Consider the following 20,446-nt stretch of genomic DNA (forward strand, 5'->3'; position numbering starts at 1 on the left):
GTGCCATTTCCTCTTTCCCAGGCAGGGTGTGTGACATCGGGGACAAGCAAGCTGACCTCAGGTAGCTCCCACTAAGAAACAGCAGCACCCGAACTCTGAATGCCTCCTTCAATACACACAGCGCTTCTTTACAACCCAAAGAATTCTCTCTCTCCCAGCGGGTCACAACAGTAGGAAGAAGCACCAGGAAGGAGGCACTTCCTGTAGATCTCCCACCTCCTGCCTGTACATCTCCCAGGGTGCGTCCCCTCCACAGGGCACCTCACCTCATCCCCTTTGATCTGCGCTGGCTTCTTCACCACCTCCTTCACCAGCTGCAGCACTGAGTCTGTCTGCAGAGTGCTGAGAGCACACACCAGGTCGACAAGGGTGTGCTGGGACGCGCTTGCCACGGGGACCATCTGTCCAGAAGAAGAGAGTTCCTTGAAAGCTTACAGAAGATAAAGGCAAAACAGCACACACACAGCACAGCCTTCGCAGTGGCTGTCCCTGGAGAAGTCTGATGTGATTGTAGTGTGTGTGGAGGTAAGTCCCTGTCTGTGAGTGTGCACAGGCCTGAGCTTCTCCACAACTCCTTCCCATCTCCTTCCACTTTTTATCTTGTGCATGCAGAGGTTGGAGGACAGTGGGAATCAGCAGGCACCGCGTGCACTGAGCCCACCTTGCGAGCCCGCTCCAGCTTCTTACCTTGGTCTTGCTGTGGCGCCGCGCCTGCTTTCTGCTCCACACTGTAGCAACTGCGGCTATCAGTTGAACCCCGAGATGGCCTGTCAAGGGGTTCAGCAAGTCTAAGATTTTTTGTCTTATGGTCTGGTAAAAAGAAAAGCAAGAGTTAAGTGCAAAAAAAAAAAAAAAAATGTCTTCCCAGAGTAGCATCAGGGCCCTCACCTGAGGCACACTTAGCTGCTGGCTATGGTAAGAGCTGACTCAGAATGACAGCAGTGGGCTTCACAGCACCACTGGGACAGAGGAGGGGCTAAGACCCCTCGAGAGAGAGCTGGATGTGAGATGGGTCATGCCACCCCTGGCAGAGGGAAGGCACAGTGAATGGCCAGGATGGGGACCCAGTGAGGTGAGATGAGCTACTTGACAGAGTCTTAAGATGGTAAATATTACTGAGGGGCAATTAAACCTGACCACTGGTGTGTGTGTGTGTGTGTGTCTGTGTCTGTGTCTGTGTGTACCTGTGTATATATACCTGTGTACATACCTGTGTGTATACTTCTGTGTGTGTACCTGTGTATACCTGTGTCTGTGTGTACCTCTGTGAGTGTACCTGTGTATGTATATATACCCCTGTGTACCTGTGTGTGCCTGTGTGTACCTGTGTATGCTTGTGTGTGTACCTGTGCATGCCTGTGTGTGTACCTGCGTATGCCTGTGTATCTGTGTGTGTGCATTTGTGCATGCCTCTGGGTGCATGTGTTCCTATGCATGTGCCTGTTTGTGTGCATGTTTCTGCAGTACAGGAGCTGGATCCGGGGTCTGGAACATGCTGGAGCATGCTTGGCCAGTGCTTTCCCACTGAGCTTCACTACCTACACAGAAGTCTCACAGAAATCCCACGGCCCAGGTCTACCTACAGCAGCAGGGACCAGAGCTTAAAATCATTAGAAAAGTTAATTTTCAAGTTCTAAAAGTATGCAGCCCTTACCAAACTGTATCAGTTAAGCAGTTCAGGATAAGGCTGGAACCTGGCCTAGCCTCATCCATACTCTGCCTTTGGCTTCCCCAGATTCCTGCAAGCAGCCATTCTCCCTGCCCTTGGCCTGTGGTCTTCCCTGCCCCAAACACTCTGCTCTGGTTCAGCCCTCCCTCCATGGTCTCAGATCTGCACTGTGCCCAGTTCTGCACCCTCCCTGACAGCACAGACCAGGCAGCGCCATGTACCATTGCAGCAACATGCCGGCTCTCCTCGGGAGTGCCTCCCTCTGCTGTGAGGGCAGAGGCTTTGCCGGGTTGGCCCACAGGGCATGAGCATGGTACCTGGGAGAGGTCACTGCGCTGTGTCCTCACGCTCATGCTTCACAGTAGACAAAAAATGTTTTCCTTTATAGAAATTGCTTAGTAACAGGCTCTTCTTACAGATGGGGAAACTGAGGCTCAGACAGAACAAAGGGTTTTCAGGGCCTGTTTAGAGCAGCTCTCCATACACAGTGTGAGCCAACATGGGCGTCCCTTTACGCATAACAAGAGATGTGAGTGTGTACTCACCAAGAAAGGGCACCCATGACAGACCAAGAAATGATGGCCAGCTTGGCGAAACCAAGAGTTTCCTTAAGGTAGAGTCTCACTATGTAGCCTGGAACCACTATGGAGACCAGGCTAGGCCTAACCCCATAGAGCTCCATCTGTCTCTTCCTCCGAGTGCTGGGATTAAAGATGTGTGCTACCACACCCAGCTTATTCATTTTAAAGAATTCACTAACTCCGGTTTTTATTTATAATTTGTGAGAGATGTGATATGTGTGTATGCGTGTGTACACATGTGTGTGCCACAGCACATTGTGGGGGTTACAGGACAACCCTCAGGCGTCCTCCGCTTCAGTCTTTGTGTGGCTTTGGAGAATCACTCAGGTCACTGGGCAGGCAATTTACCCACTGAGCCCTCGCACCGATTCCCTCCACCCCAGGAACTTAACTGGGGTTACCTACAGGAACACAGGCAACTTATACCACAGGAGAAAAATCTCCTCAGAGCGGGTGGAGCTCCACAGCTCTGGGTCTATAGTGCATGTTCCCCACCACACACAAAGGCAGGAGTCAGAGTCTTGTAGAACCAATCCCAACTGCTCTGATTTCAAGATGGCAATGGCATGTTGTGCCCAGAGGACAGAGTCTGTCCAGCATGTCTGGACCTGAGGGGATGTTCTGCGTGTTCCTGTCCATCACTGGTCAGTGTGAGCCCAAAGCCAGGCCTGGTACCCAGGGCCACCCAACTCCTGTGCTCGATAATTCTGAGCTGCCACAGACAGTGTCAGATAATCACAGGCCAGCTCGTGGGCCTGGGGTCTTCTGAGACAGACATAACTAACAGGCTCGATGTTCTGAAGGTGTTTGCTTAATAAGATAAAGAAGCTCTCACAGGCCCCCATACTCCAGGCTTCAGTCGCACTTCTGAGGAATAAGCCATGTTTAAGCGGAGAGTCGCGGACACTCAGGTGGGGACTAGACCAATCATTAGACTTCAATTTTATAAACAGTGTTTTTCAAGAAAGGCTGAAACCACTCCACTCCCCTGCTCTGTGTAAACACAGAGAAGGTTTGTTGGTTTTCATGAGAAAGGGTCTCACATGTATTTCAGGATGGCGGCAAACTTAGTTCGTAGATGAGGCTAGTCCTGAGGTCCTGATCTTCCTTTCACTTCTAACATGCCGAGAATTACATCATGCGCCATCACAGTTACCGTAAGGGGAGATTTCTCCATGTGATTTGGACTGTGGGTCCACTAAGCATTTTATGATTATCTGCATATAGGTTTCTATAGTTACATCTTTTTCTTTCTTTACCCGGCTCACAGAGACGTGGGAACGATGCAGGGAGAGAGAAAAGCAGCCATGGTGAGGCTCAGCTGTAATCCCAGCTCTCAGGAGGCTATCGCGGGTGAGTTTAAGTTTCTGTAAACACACAAACCAACGGACCCGAGAAAGGCCTCACCTTGGTGGTTTTAAAGTAGACGGAGGATGATCCTTTTGTGGCTCCCAGGAGATCCACCGGTCTCTTCTGAGTTTCCTCCTTCTTGAGAACATTCCAGATGAGGGCCATGGTGTTCACTATTCGAGGCAGCTCTTCCAAAATGGCGTTCTTGGCATTTCTCAAGTTGATCGGATCGCTTACAGCAGCGGTCTGAAAGTTCAAATGGGTGCCTGAGGCTCACCTGCCCCAGCCAAGCCCCTCTTGCCTGGGGATGGTGGCACTGCTGGGATGTAGGGTGGGCCACTGCCCACATGGTCGCCTGCCCGTGGCATCTGCCCTTGTATGTATCAACCCCTTGCTTGTTCGCAGAGACTGAGCTGACGTGTAACTTCAAATTATAAATTTTTTTTTGAGATAGGGGCTCTCTATTATGTAGTTCTAGCTGTTCTAGAACTCACTATGCAGACCAGGCTGGCCTTGAACTCACAGAGATCCACCTGCCTCTGTGTACTTTAAGATTTTGTTTTGTTTTTTAAGAGAGGGTCTCATGTGGTCCAGACTGATCTCAAAGTTGCTACTTAACTCAGCCAAAAATGACCCTGAGCTCTGATCCTCTTCCTTCACCATTAAGCACTGTTAAGTGCTGGTGGTCTTACAGGAATGCTCCGCCAGCCCAGGTTGTCCTGAGACTTAGCTGGACAGAGTGAAGCAGCCACCTCAGATTTCACAGGCATCATATCACGACATCAGGAGGTTAAAAAAAAAATCACTTAGACTAAGACAGGTGCAGGGTAAAGGATGGTTTAATGAGCAAGACGTGTGCTTGTGTGCAAGCCTGAGGGCATGTGTTCAAATCCCCAGCATCCACTTAAAAAGTTGGGTGTAACTTTGTATGCTTGTAGCTTCAGTACTGGAGGCTCACTGGCCGGCTGGCCGGACTGGCCAAAGCAGACAGCTTCTGGCTCAGTGAGACCTTATCGTTGGGCAAAGAGGTAGAGAGCAGCAGAGGAAGAGCCTAAATCTTCCTCTGGTCTCCATATGCATGTATACAGGCTTAGGAATGTGCCAATGCAACATGCATGCATGCACGCGTGCATGCACACACACACACACACACACACACACACACACACACACACACACACACACACAAGCACACCTGCACAGAAGTTAAGTAAGCCTAAAATCAATCAATCTGCCTTGTATCTTACGGCGATGGCCAGCTGATGGAATAGTGGGCAAAGGTTGAAGGAACTCACTGACATTTGTTTCTCATGTGTACACACCTATGTTTGTGTGCACATTTGCACATCTTGCATGTATTTGCATACTGCACACATGTGTGGAACTCAATATTTATACTCTCAATTGTGCCTCATATATGTTTACATGACGTTTTTATCATTCATATGTCATTGCATACTTAACACAGTCATAGTCCAGGAAAGACAACCATTCTTAACAAGCAATTAGCCTACGAGTCCAGGGGAAAGGTACCTTTTTATGTTGGGTAGGCTGTTCCAAAAGACAAAAATGGCTAATGGTCGTAAGGCCTTCCAGAAGAGTGAGTGGGTAATCTGGAGAAATGTTTTCCTTCTTTGAGGTTGTGCTGTGGAGAAGAAATGAGAAACTGCTAAATAAAGTAACAGGGTTGGGGGTGACCTGAGTTTGTTCCCAGAACCAACTTAGAAGAAAAGAACGGCTTCCCAACTTGTCCTTCAAAACACACACACATACACACATACACACATACACACACACACATATGTATGCATGCATGTATACACACACATATTAGAAGAGTATTTAAAAATGAGAAACTGGTTTTGAGAATGTGAGGCCATGAGGGCTCCAGTCTGACATGTAAACACAGAACACAGAGACTGGCTGTGTTTGATGGACTGGGCTCCTGAAATTAAAGCACAGGCACCTTGGGCGTTGCTTTACGTTATAAAGTCACTACTGAAAAATGGTTTAAGGTGTTTTAGAGTTACTCTAAAGTGGATTCTGGTTTTATTTCCATTTTGCAAAACTAACAGTTAACTGACTAGCACCTCTGAGAAGGCCTAGGTCACTGTGTGGTTTATTTACACAGGGTATCAATTAGCACCAAGCCCATCCACTATGTAGCCAGGATGGCCTTGAGAGCAGTTTTTATGCAGTGCTGAGGACTGGACCTATGGGTTTATAGACGCTAGCAGGCAAGCACTCTACCAGACAAGGATCTAAACATGTACACTCGTGCTGATGACACCCCCAGCCTTCTGAGGGGGTTGATTATCTTTCAATTAGTAGCCTTAGCAACACAGACATTCATTACAAACTCTGCCAATAAAAGCATCAAGTTCAGCATACCTGACAGTAAACTTGACTGATTCGCTTTCATACTGCTTGACCAGATCGTCCAAATTTTTGCAGATCTGGATAACAAAGGGAGTCACTGTCCAGCCCAGAGACTTCCCAAAGTATGGCAAGGAATGCGTGACCAGGCTCACCCAGGCGGGGTGCATGCCGTAGCCATAGGCGGGCTGCAGACCTCTCACCACAGCAGAGACCAGAAGGCCCTGGGAGGTGAGGGGGTGCGGCTGCACGTACTGCATGGCACCGATGGCCTGCTGGAAGTTAAGAGCCCTCTGCCATTCTCGGGAGAGGGCCGGCTGACTCTCGGAGTCCTCCTGACCCTGGCCCAGGTGGTGCTCCAGGACGATGAGGGCCTGCAGCAGCTTGAGCAGCTCAATCTGCAGTGGGTGCTCACTCCAGATTTGGTCTTGGCCCAGATTGATGAGGCTCTCCTCAAAGAGGCTGTCCTCCACAAAGACCCTGCCTCCCCGGTCGGCGGTGGCCAGGCCATAGCGCTTCTGGCTGGTGTACATGGACGCGGACAGTGAGAGCAGGACAAACTCCTGGACCTTGCACCTCTGCAGCAGGCTGTGGATGAACTCCACATTCTTCCCTTCCGAGGACTTGGCCATGGAGACCAGCTGTGTAGTTATTCTAATGAGAACCTCCACGCTCTTGACCTGTACATCCCGGTTGCCAAGGATGTCCCTGTGGCAGACCTTCAGGTAGCAGGGGTAGTAGGACCGTAGGAAGCTCAGGCAGAGGTAGGTAAGGAGTTCAATCAGCAGGGAGTGGGGGCAGACATTAGGGGCCTGGGTCTGCAGCTTGCCATAAAAGCTTTGGCCAATGAGGGCCTCCTGGTGGCGAGCTAGGAGGTTGGAGATGAGGTTGAGGTGCGCAGTGGAGCTGGTGTCTATGCCCGTCCTGGACACAGCCTCAATGAATTCCTTGGGGTTGGTCTTAAGCACAGCCTCCAGCACCGAGAAGGCGTACAGGACCCTCTGGGAGTCGTAGGGCTGCAGGTAGAGCAAGATGTGTTTGAACAAGGCCTCGACTGTCTCCTGCTTCTCCCTCTGCTGCTTCAACAGCCTCGATGTGGTAATGGCTTGGAGCTCCACTTCAGCCTCCTCATCACTGGAAAATGACTCGGAAGCCTGCGTCTTGTCTGAGTCTGCTCGCACTAGGCTTAACCTGGCATTAGACCTGGGGCTTTCTGGCTGGAAGGCTGCCAGCAAGGCTGCTCGCTTGGAGTATGCCCTGCCCCCGACGGGGATGGGAGCACAGCAGTTCTCCTCATGGCTTAGGTCCTGCAGGTCATGGGAGGGAGAGGAGAAAGTGGATGTGTTTTCACTGTCAGTGTGGCCGGAGCTCGTGTCTGCAGACTCTGTGTGCTCACTGCTATCCCCACCCCCAGAGGCCATCCTATCTGGAAGGTCCACGTAGTAGGGCAGGTCTTCCTCGCTCAGATCACTTCTTGGAGGGCATTTCTCTGGTTCCTTCTCTACCTCAGCCCAGATGGCTTCTCGATCCACTGTGGTGAACTGGCCTCGAGGCAGGTGTTCCTCGGGGGCGCCCTCTTGCAGCTCAGATTCACCACACGCCTCTCTGCATGCCGGCTTCTTCCTGTTAAACCAACGGTGTAGGCCCTCTGGAAATCACAGAAGGACAAAGACTTTAGAATGGCTAGAGATGACAAATTAGCTCTGAGGTGATCTTTGGCTTAAAGCAGACAATGTCCACTGGAACTGCATCTAGATTACATCATGGACAGAACAGAGACTCAGCAATTTAAATTTGTCCTGTAGCTGGGAGGGGTCTCTCAGTTGGGAGAGTGCCAGGTTAGAGTGCTGAAGGCCCTGGGTTCGATTCCCAGCACTGCATAAAGCTTGGTGTTGGCCCACGTGGGCACCACGGCTCTTAGGAATATTCAGGGATTGTGGGCATCACTGTCAGGTTTGTTATGTTAAATTCTAGTTTTTTATTTTTCTTGAGACAATTATACAGTCTGTCCTCTAATTACCGACCCTACCAAGTTATAGGCTACCATATCTGTTTACACTTCATTTCTTTATCATAATTTTGGGAGGAAGCACTTTGGAAAAATATAAATGATTTTTTTTCCTAGGAATTCCCTCTTTGGAAGTGCATTCCACAGAAACATAAGGAAAGGGCACGTGCTGAAATAGTCTGTGGAGAAAACAGGAAGTGAGCCCTAGAGCCACAGCGAGAGTGCAGGGAAATGGCTAGGTGCACGCCTGTAACAGACATACTGCTGGGCCATGGGGCCTGTGTCAATACTCATGACCATGAGGTATGTACGGGAGAAGGGAGAGGGAAGATCCAGAGACACAGCAGCTGTACACGATGGAGAGCACTGGGTGCTCACAGCTATAAACAGACGGAGAGGAGGGGCACCCACGAGCAGTGCCCAGCTCACCGGCTGCACCGTGGGACTCCACGTAATGCCTTTACTTCTGAGTTTTCTTGGAGGACTTTTTCTTTTTTCTTTTGCATGTGTATGTGTGCATTCACGGTGCTTCTGCATGTATATGTACTGTATGCTTAGATGTGTGCGGGTACATGTGTATACGCATGTGTGGAGGCCTGAGGCTGGTGTCTGAGGCAGGGGATCTCAGGTGTCTGAGCTCAGCACTCTCAGATACAGCTAGTCACTGTCTAGCTGTCAGATCCAGGGACTGTCTTCCCAGGGCTGGACACGCACTTGGCATTCATGCAGATGCATGCCAGCTCCTCGGCTGTGCCAGCTCCTCAGCTGTGCCAGCTCGCTTCGCCTTTGGTTTCAACAGGAACTTGCTAAATGGCCCAGACTGCCTCCAGGTGATGCTCCCCTGTCCAGCCTCCCAAGTGCTGGAATTATAGGTGTGAGCTGCTATACCCAGCCATTCCTACATTGTAAAATAGACAGTGCTACTTCTGCAATAAGACCACAGACAGCACTTTTCAATATCAACTTTCTCTTTTTAATTCAATTTACATTGGTGTTCTGCCCCCATGCATGTCTGTGTGAGGGTGTCAGATCCCATGGAACTGGAATTACAGACAGTTGTTAACTGCCATGTGTGTGCTGGGATTTAACCTGTGTCCTTCAGAAGAGCAACCAGTGCTTCAATCCCTGAGCTGTCTCTGCAGCCCCTCAATTCTCTTGGTTAAGTAGCTTTCAACAATCTATGGCATGAACACTTGCCGGGTAAGGAGAGGAAGGAAAAGCGGAAACCAGAGATGTGCAGCCTGTGAGCACACAGACCACAGCGGCACAGACAGGGCAGGGCGGGCAGCACCTCCCTTTCTTCATTCTCTGGTACTGCCAGGGAGCAGCCACATCAGCACCAGGAAAGAAACGGGAAGTGCAGAGACAGAATCTGAAGAACCACACACTGGGGTGGTTTTTTTTTTTTAAAGGAGGAAGAGGAGGGACAAGAGCTGGCTGGTAGGATAGCTGGCCGGTAGGATAGCTGGCCGGTAGGATAGCTGGCCGGTAGGATAGCTGGCCGGTAGGATAGCTGGCCGGTAGGATAGCTGGCCGGTAGGATAGCTGGCCGGTAGGATAGCTGGCGGTGGGATAGCTGGCGGTAGGATAGCTGGCGGTGGGATAGCTGGCGGTGGGATAGCTGGCCGGTGGGATAGCTGGCGGTGGGGCTGGCGGTGGGATAGCTGGCGGTGGGGATGGCTGGCGGTGGGATAGCTGGCGGTGGGATAGCTGGCGGTGGGATGGCTAGGATAGCTGGCGGTAGGATAGCTGGCGGTGGGATAGCTGGCGGTGGGATAGCTGGATGGGATAGCTGGCGGTGGGAGGATAGCTGGGATAGCTGGCGGTAGGATAGCTGGCTGGTAGGATAGCTTGCTTTCCACAAAGCCGGATGACCTGAGCTCGATTGTGGGAACTTGTACAGTGAGAAGAAAGCCCTCTCTGCACAGGTGCCACAGCACGCATGTGCCCATACAGTATGTGTGTGTGGGAGGGGCACGCGTCTCCTCTCTCACACACATATAAAACAAAGGACAAAAGAAACACTAAAGCTGTAAGCTGTCGTGCAGAGTGCAGTGAAGAAGGTGCGTGGTGTATCGTTCTCTAATCATCCCTTTCTTGGGATGTGGACTAATTCAGTCTCCTCCCTCAGGCCCAGCCCAGGTACAGGCAGGTTCAGAAGAACCTTGCATAGAGGAGGCCATGTCCTTCCCTTCACCCACCTCAGGGTGGCACTGTTTCTCTCTCTAAGACTAGGACAAACAGGACAACTGACCAGATTCTACACCAATGTGACATTTTCAGTCACCTGAAATTATCCCACATTTGGGGTACAAATCTATGCAGAGGCTTTGGGAACCTCCAATAACAATGGTGCTTACACATGGCACCCCCCCCTCTGCTAAGCTGGGACGGTCAGCTTTTGGGACACTGGTGAGGGTGTTCTGCTGGGCATGAGAGACACATGAATTGTTTTCTCCCGTGAAACAATCCAGCATCCCTGTGCTTATTTAAATGTGGGCTGCTAACCTGAAAAAAATGTATCACTGGGAGATAACAAGTTCACATCTTGACAGGATGCAGTGCGGTTTTAAAATGTGCATGTTTACCATGGCTGGTTAAACAAACCACTCCCACAACACACCTCACCTCCTCTTTTACAGTGACAACATTTAGAATCCATTCCCATAGAGGTGAAGCAAGAGCAGAGATGGCTGCCAGAGGCTGGGTGAGGAAGGCAAGGGGACATGTTGGCCAGAAGGTATGAAGACTCTTAACCAGGAAGGGTGAGGTTTTAGTGTCCTGATGCACAGCAAGGTGACCACAGCTAATGATAATATATATTGCATGTTTCAAATATGTCTTCTCAGTAACAAAGCACTGACTTTTCAGTGAAGGCAGCAACCCACATCTACCAGTGCAAAGTGCTAGTTCCTGTGGCACTTCAACCAGACGTGTGTGAGCTGTGTGTGCCTCCCCCACCCCCATCCCAGGACTGTGAGGCTGCTCACCGGCTGAGTTCTCCTGCTTGAGGCACTGAATGGAGGTCCTCTGGGTTTTGGGCTGGAGCAGCAGCAGGAGCATGGGTTCGAGGATGCGTGCCACATCCCCGAGGGAGAGCGCTCGAACCAGCCAGCCCTGGGCTGCTGCACTGATAGCACCGTCTGTGCAAGCCAGGCTATCCAGAACGACAAACAGGGACCTGTGGGGAGAGATGCACCGAGTTCCCAGTCTGCTGCCCCTGCATGCCAGGCGTCCTGGCCTGCAGTGAGCTCCTGTTCTTGACCTAGCCACCCAGGGAGCTTCATCTTGCTGGTCTTTCACACCAAGCGAGGGACAGACAGGCTGTGTGCCTTGCTTCATGGCTGTGCTTGTAGAGACATAGTGGGCATGTGGCAAAGACAAAGCAGAGTCTAATATACCAGAGAACACATCTTAAGCACACAGGTGGTGATACAGCAAGTAAGACCGGGAATAGGTAGCCTGAGGTCTAGACCAGTCTCAACCCCTGGGTATCCTCTCATCTGGGCAAACTGCAAAGCCTCTCAGGGATTCTGAGGAGGCTGGGCTCCCTTGGCCCCACATTAAAGCCCCCACAATAGTCTTCTACTGGGCTACATGAAGTTAGAGGACTGTGGGTACCCTGTCCTATGCAGCATGGACTGAGGTGAAGTAGGGGTCACAGCTCCCACATAGGATCCTGCAGGCAGCCTCACTGCCCCTCCTTCTGGAGCCTAACACATGTCTAGGGAGCCCTGAATGCTCCCTTGGCTGAGGGTGGTGGGTCACAGGGAAGAGCTGCCTTACCTGTCAAAGGAGCGGTTGTGAGATGTCACACGACTACCCTGGATTTCTCGTGTCAGGTGCCAGATCACGGAAAATCTAAACAGAGCTTCCAACCTTGTTCCCTTGATTAAGAAATAAATGGGAGGAACTTGGTTTCATCCTAATTCTGTGTGAGTCACCATAAGGCTGTAGTTTGTTTGTTTTTCTTTTTTTCGGAGCTGGGGACTGAACCCAGGGCCTTGCGGTTGCTAGGCAAGCGCTCTACCACTGAGCCAAATCCCCAACCCCCTGTGTTTGTTTGTTTTTTTGTAGTGCTAGTGGTTGAGCCCTTGAACATGCCAAGCACCTGTTCTACCTCACCCTCTCTCAACTTTGCTTTCTTTCTTCCTTCCTTCCTTCCTTCCTTCCTTCCTTCCCTCCTTCCTTCCCTCCTTCCTTCATTCCTAATTCTGACACAAGGTCCACTAAGTTGTGCAGGCGGGTCTTGAACCTGGAACCCTCCTGCCCCAGCCTCCCATGAAGGGATCACAGGCCTGTCATAGCAGCTGGAGAGATGGTTCTGGGGTGAAGAGTGCTTGCTGCCAAGGCTAGTAGCTTGAGCTCAATATCAGGAATCCACAAGGGTGGGAGAAAACTGACTCCTCCAAGCTGTCCTTTGACCTCCAGATGGGTACATGACACACACATGCACACACACACACACACACACACACAAACACACACATACACACACACACTCACATACACACACCCACTCTCACACACAGGCGCACACGCACACACACATATACATACACAGTATACATACATACATACATGCATGAATACAAGCAAAGCATATCCATAAAGTAAAAATAAATCTTTTAAAAGGACTTGGCATTAGTCAGTGTCCAGAGTCACATCCGAGTGCTGTGGTCCAATAAAACACAGAACACAGTTTCTTCATGCCCCCTCAAAATATCAGGCCCATGGGCCCTAAAGAACAAGGTCAATCAACAGGCAGAAAGCTGTCAGGAGGTCAATAACTCTACAACTATGAATCTTACAAACAGCTCCAGAGGCCTGCAAGTCCTGACTCCTCGGAGACAGTGGGCCTCAGTATGGACACAACTGCATGATCAGGACCCCAAAATCAATAGTTCAATTCCCAGGGATCTACCAGCCTGCTTTCGGATCACTGCTCACTGGGACGTCTACTGAGCTCAGCAGAGGCTTAGCTTGGGCAGGTAAAGTGGGGTAGACTCAGCAGCCAGCTGGCCATAGCACAGAGGATACAGATGCAAGGCTCACCTTGTCGGGGTCCAGGAGGGCATGGCAGATGATGTCCTCACAGATGTTGGCGGTCGGGGCCAGGCAGTGCAGGCGGTAGAACAGCTCTACACAGGTGATGTGATGCTCACGGGTCTCCTTGTTCAGCTGATTCCAGAGCACACGAGCCACCCTCTGCAGGGAAAAGGGAGTGGAGACCACGCGTGCACAGTAACACTCATGCTTTCCCTCATGTAAGCCTGCCTTAGAGCCATGAGACCCAGCATCACGTTACCAGACACAGCTGGGACCAAGTTGCCCAGTCAAGACACCCCAACTGCCCCATAACCTGGGCATGGCACAGTGCTGGGCCCCAACTGTCCCATCAGAGCTGCTTATAGGATTACAGCTACACGTGAGAGAGACCAGAAGCTATTGCCCCGGCCTGCTGAGAGGCTCAGACCGTCAGGAGCTGGGATCTGGAGACAGTCCAGACGGTCCCTCCAACCCCCGGTTGCCACTGGACTTGCTCAGCCCCTGTGCCAGTCAGCAATTCTGGTCTGAGAAAGAGGCCATGAACCTATACATGCATTCCCAGGGGAAATAAATACCTGATAAAAGTCTGTTTTTTCAGCAATGACTTTCAGTATCCCGGGAGCAATGGGAGGGACTGTCACCATCTGTAACTTGCCAAAAAATGGGTTGTTCCCTGAGGTTTTGTAGCGCTTCATCTTGTCTTCAATGACCAGAGCAAGGGACTGGGAGTGGTTTATCACTTCCAGCAACGTGGCGATGGCTATGTTCTGGAGGGAGCAGTCATTCACACAGCAGCAAATTGTCATGAGGGATTTCAGCCATGGTGGGAAACTGCAATCGCTGGCCCCTGAAAGGAGGCAGGCCAGAGAAGAGAGGCAAGCAGGTGAGAGTGGCTCCCCACTCAGTGCCACAGAACCCACAGAACCCACTGGGTAGTGACAGGAGGCATCTGGGCAGCTCTGTGCTCATCTGGAGCTGAACTACAGGGGGAGACGTGCTTGACAAGGTCTTCCTAGATACAGTGAGCTTAGGACAAGCCTCATCGGAATGGTCCTTTGCTGTGCTTTGGAGCTCACTGCTGGCAGGCTCCTGTTGGACACTTCACTCCAGCTGTTGGCGCTGTTCTGGAAAGTTCTGAGACCTGGATGCTGGAGGCAGGTCAGCATGTGGGCCTACTAAGGCCTGAGGCTGCCTCTCTTGTCTCTCTTCTTGCTTCCTGATCTGCCTGCCATCTTTTGGTCACATCACAGGAGGCAGAGCTGACCCTTTCCTGTTACCACAGACAATCTCCTGAAACCCTCAGAGAAAATAAGCTCTTTTCCCTTAGGTTTCTTCTGTGAGATAATTTGTCATAGTAACAAAGGAGTAATATATCACTAGCTCACTGTGCCTGGGGTCCTCACTAAGGGAGGAGTCTGTGTGAGACAGGCTGGAGTGTGGTCCAAGGTGCTGGAAGACACAGGAAGGACTGACCCCAGGCTCAGACAGACGGAGCGTGGCTCTGCTGACATCTTGCTCTGGGGCTTCTGGTTCTGAGCGAGAGAGCTGGTTTCTGTTGTTTAAGGCACTCAGCTTTGATGGTAGTCACAGCAGATAGATGGCTACGGCTCTAACAATACTGGCTACCTTTCATGAGTCAGACTTGCGGGTGGACCAGGCAGGTTTACCGGCACACACCCCCATCTCTCATCCCGTATGGCTCCTCCACTGTGGCGGAACCATGATGACGGCAGTAGCCACAGTGATTTGGTTTTTCTCTAGATTCTTCCCTGCCCTATTGACTCTCCAGTGATGGCCAGCCTGCAAAGACACTCATGGATCACATGACATGGATCTCATGGACTCATTGGTCACATCTAGCAGTGGTCAACTGCAGACTAAAGCCAGGAGTTTTCACAGCCACTCAGTGGTGGCACACTCTTTAAATCCCAGCACTCAGGAAGCAGAGGTAGGCAGATCTCTGTGAGTTTGAGACCAGCCTGATCTTCACAGAAACTAGTCGTCAAGTCAGACACAGTTGACACAGGAGTCAGAAGCAGACACAAAGCCAGCAAGCTAACAAGTCACTGATGTAGCTGGCTACAGAACAGAAAGGAAGTGAGCTGGCCCAACCCCTAACCAAAGGCTTGGTATCCAACATGCTTCTGATTCCAGAGTTTTCAGATTTGGGGGTGTTTGCAGAGTTACTGGGTGATCTTCCCTGATCTAAAATGACCCAAAAGCATGCACCAGTGTCAAAAGGCTTGGATTTCTGATCATTTGGACTGGGAAGGTTTTCCTGGGTGGATGTGACCGTGTAGTTGAACATCAAGCCTGTCACAGAATTCCCAACCACCGACCACGCACCGGAAGGGTCGCCTCTCACCTGGCGTCTGGAAGAGCATCTCACACAGCTGCTGAGTCTCCTCCTCAGACAGATACACAGGGAAGGTGGCACAGTCCAGCAGCAGGTGACAGGCGGCAGCCAAGGCCTCCCTGCAGTCCTCCTTGGAGCCCACCAACTCAATGACCACCTGGTCAACATCCCATTCTGCTGCTGCCTTCCTGTGCGGGCTGCTGGGCGCTGATGACAGTGACTCTGAGCTTCTTGTCTTAAAGGGAGACCCTCGAACGGTGAACAAGTCCGAAAGCATCTGTTTGAACTGGGGCACGGTGATGGGCTTGGGTTCCCATGAGCTCTTTCTGCCAGAGTGCTCGGTGCTCTGTGTCTGGCCCTTGATGCTCTTCCCTGGGGCCTCTTCAGGCTTGCTTTCTTCCCCAGACACAGTCAGCGATGCTGCAAAAATGTTCTTGTTGGCAAAGTTTGCAATGAGCTCCTGGATGCAAAGAAACGTCGCCTGCATGCTCCCGTCTTTCTTCCAAATGTCGTCTCTTTCCGCAGACACCCGAGGCACCCTGAGGTGCTCAGAGAGCTCGGGCGACGAGGCGCTGAGCCCGATCCCACTGTCTTCAGATTTCAGTGGGGGAAAGGAGGGCTCTTCATCACCTGCAACCACAGCCTCCGTTTCCAAAACAACACCATTGTTTCTTCCTTTTACTGGACTCTGTGAAAGACAAGGAAAGCCCCATGTCTCATCCTGTACAGCTCCTCCACTGTGGCGGAACCATGACGGCAGTAGCCACAGCAATTTGGTTGTTTCTCTAGATTCTTCTCTTCCCTGCCCTATTGACCCTCCAGTGATGGCCACCCTGCAAAGACACTCATGGATCACATGACACAGGGACTCACCGGTCACATCTAGCAGTGGCCAACTACAGACTAAAGCCAGGAGTTTTCACAGCCATTCAGTGATGGCACACTCTTTTAATCCCAGTACTCGGGAGATAGAGGTAGGCAGATCTCTGTGAGTTTGAGGCCAGCCTGGTCTACAGAGTGAGTTCTAGGACAGCCAGGGCTACACAGAGAAACTGTGTCTTGAAACAACCAACCAACCAACCAACCAACCAACCAACCAAACAAACAAACAAACAAACAAACAATAAAACCTGGAGCATTTCCATCTCCCACCCACTCTCCAGGGAAAACTAAGAGAGACACTGTGCATGTGGCCTGATCTCTCCTCAGACCCAGCACAGGCTGCTGTCCACCCATCTGTCTACAGCACTAACAACTTTTCTCAGAACTCTCACCCCAAGGAGCAGTCTGCCTCAATGCTCTCCTTGAGCCTCAAATACTAAGTGTCCATATGCTGTGGTAGCACCTCTCACGATTTCAAGGAAGTAATCATGCTCCTTGGCTGTATCCTACGGACCAATCTGTATCCTTTGGAGACAATGGCACCCTGATTTCAAACCTTCTCAGCCTTGGTCATGGGAAATGGTTAGAGTACAAGTCCACACACCCCGGAGGCATGCAGAAATCACAAGCTGGATACTGCTGTAACAAACATGCAAGGGTACTCCCATGGTATGGTTGGAGAAGAAGAGACAGAGTGGCCATGCAGTGCAGGTTATAATGAACACGCCAGACAGATAGGCATTCAAGGCCTGACCTCCACAGCCTGCAGAGGGGCTTTGCCCTGACCTCCACAACCTGTAGTGGGGCCTTGCCCTGACCTCCACAGCCTGCAGTGGGGCTTTGCCCTGACTTCCACAGCTTGCAGTGGGGCTTTGCCCTGACCTCCACAGCCTGCAGGGGGGCCTTATTTGAGAAAAGGCTCTTAGCAGCTGGTAAGTGGGGGCATCTGGGTGGCCTAAATCCAAACAGCTGTGTCTTCATAGAAAGAGGGGAACACAGGCAAAGACTGCACACACAGAACACCATGTACATGAAAATAGAGAGGAGGCCATACAATTCTGACAGGCCTGAAGTGCCACAGATGGCCAGCAAAGCCAGGAGAAGCTTGTGAAGGGTCGGGCAGTTTTCAGTCACGCAGCACTGAGAGAAAGGAGCTTTGAGCTTCAAATTGAGAAGCCTATTCCTGTTATTTAAGCCACCCTGCCGATTCAGGGCATACTCTAAGGGCACTTTAAGTGAGCCAAGCCCCATGCATACAAACTCACAACGGAAGGGCAGCTGTAGTTATTAGCAAGTGTAGCCCTCCTGGAGACTATGCTACTAGAGGGTGAAATGGAGATCTTCTACACTAAGTCTCCACATCCTGAACTCAGTGGCTACACATCTTCTTGTCCACGGCTCTCCCTGCTAATTACCTCCCGCTCTTCGGAGGCACCGCCAATGCCTGCGTCCTGGAGCACATACCGAGTTCCCACTGGTGGGCTCCATGTCCAGGTAGGAGGGCGGCATCTGGACTTTGCTAAGCACCTTGAAACATGTCTTCAAGGCGTGTGTGAGCTCAGGTAAGCTCAGGGCCTCCACCTCCTCAGCAAGAGGCTGCAGCAGGCAGCCCAGCACCTGCGGGAGGTACTGAGTCTGCACCTCTGAGTAGAGTTCCTAGAACACAGAAGTAGCAGTTACTCACCACGGCCGGCCACACAGGAAAAGCAAGCAGCTCAGACTGTCTGGATTTCAGAGTTCAGTTTCACGGTAATCCCACACCAAGGAGGCGTCCTCTCTTTCAGCTGCTTCTACCTCCCAGACAAAGTGCTAGACTGCCACATGCAGTCTACGTTAGCTAGCAAATGTGTTCACTGTCACCTCTAAACCAGCAGTCCCATTCTGCCAACTGGTTTCCATACTTTAGCTTAGCCAGGCCCAGAAATTAATCCTTTTAATTAAAACAGCAGAAACGATCCCAGCGATCTGGGATTAAAGAAACCCTGTCTTGAGAAACCAAACTAAACCAAAATGGGACATAAAAGCAAATCGGTGAGAGTGCAAGAAGCCTGGGAGCATTGCTCAGGGGCACGCGAGTGCTCAGGAGGCGGGAGCCCACCGTGAAAAAGAAATATGAGACTATCCATCTGTGCTACACCAGAAAACTGGCCGGGGACAGTCCTTCGTGTGGAGCCACTTTCCCATAAAGGCATGATTGGCAGAACAGACTAAGGAGCTGGGAGAGAACCAAGAGCAGGCATCCAGCACCTACCAAGGGGATCACATCAAGGAGGAACACAAGGAGGGTGCAGAGCTCCGAGACGGTGGGGGGAGGGCTGATGGCTTCTCCAATGGCCGTGGTCTGCGTCACTGGTCTGTGTTAACCACAGGAGAGAGAGTTAACCCCCTCCATCGTCACTGCAAACTTCGTCCCCCCCCCCTTTCTTTTTTCTGTGTTTTTCTTTTTTCTTTTTTGGCTTTTCAAGACATGTTTTCTTTGTGTGGCGCTGCTGTCCTGTAACTCACTCTGTAGACCAGGCTGTCCTGGAACTCAGAGATCTGCCTGCCTCTGCCTCCCTGGACTGGGATTAAAGGTTGGTTTTGTCTTGAGACAGGATCTCCCTGATAGCCTCACAGATGGTGAACTGCAGGCAGGGGCAAGCATGACTGGCTCGATTTCAGATACATCATGGTTTCCATCAATTATTCTGTTTTAAACACAGTGGAGGACAGTGTTTTTGGATCTGGCACATCAGTGTTGGTGACAGATTGACTAATGTGGAGAAGTATTAGTGAGTGTCCTACTGAAGATGTCTCGGAAGCAAACCGTTTGACCTGAACTTTGTCTGTTCAGGTGTGAACTCATCACCCAGCAGACACACAGCGATGTCACTGTGTGTGGCTCAAGTCCCCGGTACCAAATCAAAGACCCATCTGAGGGAACAGGAACCAGCCTATGTCATATAACCTGGGTTAGAGGCCACTGTTTGTTTGTGTTTTTGAAAAAGGTCTCATTACATAGGCCTGGCTGACATTGGACTTTGTGTGCAGACCAGGCTGGCCTTGAACTCACAGAGATCCATCTGCTTCTATCTCCTGAGGGTTAGAACTAAAAGTATGCAATACCGCACCTGGGTCATTCTTTACATTTTTCGACTTCTCCATGAGACACCCATGAGGTCACAGGCTGAGCTGTGTGACCCCTGGAGAAGCACCGCTAGCTTCACTGACTGACCTACTGCTGGGTGCTGGTCTCTGGAGTCCAGTGCTGTTTCTAAATATGCAGGATTAGACAGTGTGGTTTGAATGAGACACATCTCCCTTAGTCTTGGGCGTGTGGTGGCACACAGCCCAGCTGGGGAAGAACATCTCTGAGGCCGGTGCCTGAAGAGCTGAAGGCCTTTCTACCTGCGGTTCACTCTCTGTTTCATGCTCTCGGCTTCCTGTTCTGCAAACATGGCTGCGTGTGCCACGCCTCCCGGCTGTAGTGGTCTCTCACCCTCTGGAACCACAAGCCAAACTCTCCCAGAACTTGCTTTTGGTCACGGCATTTTATCACAATGGGAGGTGGAGACAGGAGCATCTCCAGAAGCTCATGGGCCAGGAGCTGGAATAAGCAGGAGCAACAACACAAAACAGACCTGCAGAGGTGGGCAGGAGCACGTACACAAGTGCATGCACACACACACACATACACACACACACACGCACACACATACACACACAGACACACACACACATGCACACACATACACACACAGACACACACACAGACACATACACACACACGCACACACACACACACACACAGACACACACACATGCACACACATACACACACATATTCAGACATAAACATACTCACACACATACAGACACGTACATGTATGTAAATATGCAACATTAATAAAATAACTACCTCATGCCTATAATCCCAAATATTTAAAAGGCTGAAGCAGGAGAGTGGCAAGTCTTGGAGTTCAGAGAGGTCTCAAACAGTCAAACATGCAGCAGAGCAAGGGTGGTATCAACCTTTAACCCCAGCACTCAGGAGGCCAAGACAGGTGGATCTCTGTGAGTTCTATGCCAGCCAGGGCTACAGAGTGAGATCTGTTTCCAAACAGACACACAATACATGGGCAGGGATATAGCTAGAGGCCAAGCACAGCCCTGAGTCTGCTTCTAACTCTGACTAA

General features: G+C 51.0%; 1 protein-coding gene across 1 annotated transcript in view; it reads right to left on the reverse strand.

The window, feature by feature from the left end:
* The window catches only part of Dop1b (DOP1 leucine zipper like protein B), a 95,817-nt gene that overhangs the window by 34,168 nt on the left and 41,203 nt on the right, over nucleotides 1–20,446 (reverse strand). The window contains exons 11-22 of the mRNA XM_032900396.1: nucleotides 18,523–18,625; nucleotides 17,736–17,927; nucleotides 15,399–16,077; nucleotides 13,609–13,880; nucleotides 13,040–13,192; nucleotides 11,771–11,871; nucleotides 10,975–11,165; nucleotides 5,992–7,624; nucleotides 5,134–5,245; nucleotides 3,658–3,846; nucleotides 688–810; nucleotides 267–401 (exon numbers count right to left, since the gene is read on the reverse strand). Of these exons, the coding sequence (XP_032756287.1) occupies nucleotides 267–401; nucleotides 688–810; nucleotides 3,658–3,846; nucleotides 5,134–5,245; nucleotides 5,992–7,624; nucleotides 10,975–11,165; nucleotides 11,771–11,871; nucleotides 13,040–13,192; nucleotides 13,609–13,880; nucleotides 15,399–16,077; nucleotides 17,736–17,927; nucleotides 18,523–18,625 (3,883 nt within the window). The remainder of the gene's footprint in view (nucleotides 1–266; nucleotides 402–687; nucleotides 811–3,657; nucleotides 3,847–5,133; nucleotides 5,246–5,991; nucleotides 7,625–10,974; nucleotides 11,166–11,770; nucleotides 11,872–13,039; nucleotides 13,193–13,608; nucleotides 13,881–15,398; nucleotides 16,078–17,735; nucleotides 17,928–18,522; nucleotides 18,626–20,446) is intronic.

This window comes from Rattus rattus, chromosome 4 (genome assembly GCF_011064425.1).
Source record: "Rattus rattus isolate New Zealand chromosome 4, Rrattus_CSIRO_v1, whole genome shotgun sequence".
NCBI lineage: Eukaryota > Metazoa > Chordata > Mammalia > Rodentia > Muridae > Rattus > Rattus rattus.